The sequence below is a fragment of the Megalobrama amblycephala genome, linkage group LG11 (assembly GCF_018812025.1).
Source record: "Megalobrama amblycephala isolate DHTTF-2021 linkage group LG11, ASM1881202v1, whole genome shotgun sequence".
Classification (NCBI taxonomy): Eukaryota; Metazoa; Chordata; class Actinopteri; order Cypriniformes; family Xenocyprididae; genus Megalobrama; species Megalobrama amblycephala.
The window spans coordinates 2,591,294-2,593,353 of NC_063054.1; the positions used below are offsets into that span (position 1 = coordinate 2,591,294).

General features: G+C 48.8%; 1 protein-coding gene across 1 annotated transcript; it reads right to left on the reverse strand.

Moving 5' to 3' along the window:
- Positions 1–329: 329 nt before the first annotated feature.
- LOC125278725 (uncharacterized mitochondrial protein AtMg00860-like) lies at positions 330–908 on the reverse strand. The gene has a single exon (XM_048208072.1). The coding sequence runs from the start codon at positions 906–908 to the stop codon at positions 330–332; it is 579 nt and encodes a 192-aa protein (XP_048064029.1).
- Positions 909–2,060: the final 1,152 nt, after the last annotated feature.

The following is a 2,060-nucleotide window of genomic DNA, read 5'->3' on the forward strand; positions in this document are numbered from 1 at the left end:
CAGAACCATACCGCCAGTACAAACTCTATGCAATCTTATCAATCATATTTGATGATAGTGGTACTGACAGAAATACCAAGTGGCATGTATATTGAAAATAGCAGGGGGCCTAACACAGAGCCTTGCGGCACTCCACAATTTACTGACGTTATCTTAGATTTTTCCGTTTAAATAGACAAAATGGTGATCCAATCTAAACCACCTTAATGCCCGTTCCTGAATACAAGTGTAATTTTGTAGTTGATCTTGGAGTATCTTATGATCTATAGTGTCGAACGCAGCACTAAGATCAAGTAAAGCTAGTATTGAGATGCAGCCTTGGACAGAAACTAGAAGTAAGTCATTTGTAATTTTAAGCGCAGTTTCTGTGCTATGATGGGAGGACTGCCATGCCACTGGGATTGGATCGCCCCAGTTCCCGTGTTGGAAGCGTCTACTTCTACAATAAACTCACGTTCGGGGTCAGGATGGTGAAGAATGGGAGCCGTAGTGAACAACTGCTTCAGTTTTTGGAAGGCTTCCGAGGCTGCGGTTGACCAGGTTAATCCAGAATTTCCCTTCTTTAGCATGGATGTGAGTGGGGCGGCGACCAGACTGAAGTTACGTATGAAGCGCCGATAGAAGTTGGCGAAACCCAAGAAGTGTTGCAGTTCCTTGATGGTAGATGGTAATGGCCAGTTCACCACTGCCTGGACCTTGTTGTCATCCATTGCCACCCCCTCAGCGCTGATGACGTATCCCAGGAAAGAAGTCGAGGTCTGATGGAACTCACATTTTTCAAGCTTTGCGTAAAGTTGATGTTCAACGAGTCTCTGGAGGACGGCGCGGACGTGCTGGACATGATCAGAGAAAGTGTTAGAGTAGACGAGGATATCATCAATGTATACGATGACCCTCTTGTTGAGCATGTCACGAAAGACGTCATTTATGAATGCTTGGAAGATGGATGGACTATTGACCAGGCCGAAGGGCATGACCAGTGGTGGTGGAGAAAGCCGTCTTCCATTCATCGCCCTCCCGGATGCAGATGAGATTATAGGCACTTCGGAGATCAAGCTTAGTGAAGAAGCGGGCAGATCGGAGCTGTTCAAGGGCGGCAGGAACCAAAGGCAGTGGGTAGCGGAACTTTACAGTAATCTCATTGAGCCCCCGGTAATCAATGCAGGGTCTTAGACCACCATCTTTTTTCTTTACAAAGAAGAAGCCAGTGGATGCGGGAGAGGTGGATGGTTGTATGAAGCCCTTTGCGAGTTCCTCCTCAATGTAGCGCTGCATTGCTTCAGACTGTGACAGTGGGAAGATGCGGCCCTTTGGTGGTATGGAACCGGGGATGAGATCAATGGCACAGTCGCTGGGACGATGAGGTGGCAGTTGTGCAGCTTGACTCTTGCTGAAGGCTCCGGAAAGGTCTGTATATTTGCTGGGGAGTTGGTCGTTGGTTAGTGAGGGTTCAGCAGCATGTGGGCGTGGGGGAGACTGGATACAGGTTTGACGGCAATGTTCAGACCAGTGTGTTATCTGGTTATCAGCCCAGGAGATTTGTGGATTGTGTTGTCGCAACCACGGTAAACCAAGGATGATTGGGTTCTGTGGGGAATCGATGATGAAGAAGCACAAAGTTTCTTTATGAAGTGAGCCGACCTGCAGTGTGATGTCGTCAGTGGTGTAAATAACCTGTCCAGTTCCCAGGGGGCGTCCGTCTAGCGCTGCCACTGACAACACAGAATTACAGGGGATTAAAGTGATGTTTCGTGATTTAACGAAGTTCAGATCCATAAAGTTGCCTGCTGCCCCGGACTCGATCATGGCAAAAGTCTGAATCACCTCATCATTATACAACAGTTCGGCAGGGATTTCAATAGTGGATGAGGTAGGAGTGGGACTCACCGTCTGAGAATTTCGGCTGGATGGGCGAGTGGGACACGAAGCTCTCATGTGACCAGGCTGACCGCAGTAGAGACACAGCCGCTGTTGAATCCATCTCTCACGCTCCTCTGAAGACAGGTGGGTGGAACCGATCTGCATGGGTTCAGCCTCCGTAGCGGCGGGTGTAGGTACGA

What these genes read in the sequence shown, in the direction of transcription:
- LOC125278725 (XM_048208072.1), bottom strand. Translation starts at nt 908, where the DNA reads ATGCTCAACAAGAGGGTCATCGTATACATTGATGATATCCTCGTCTAC.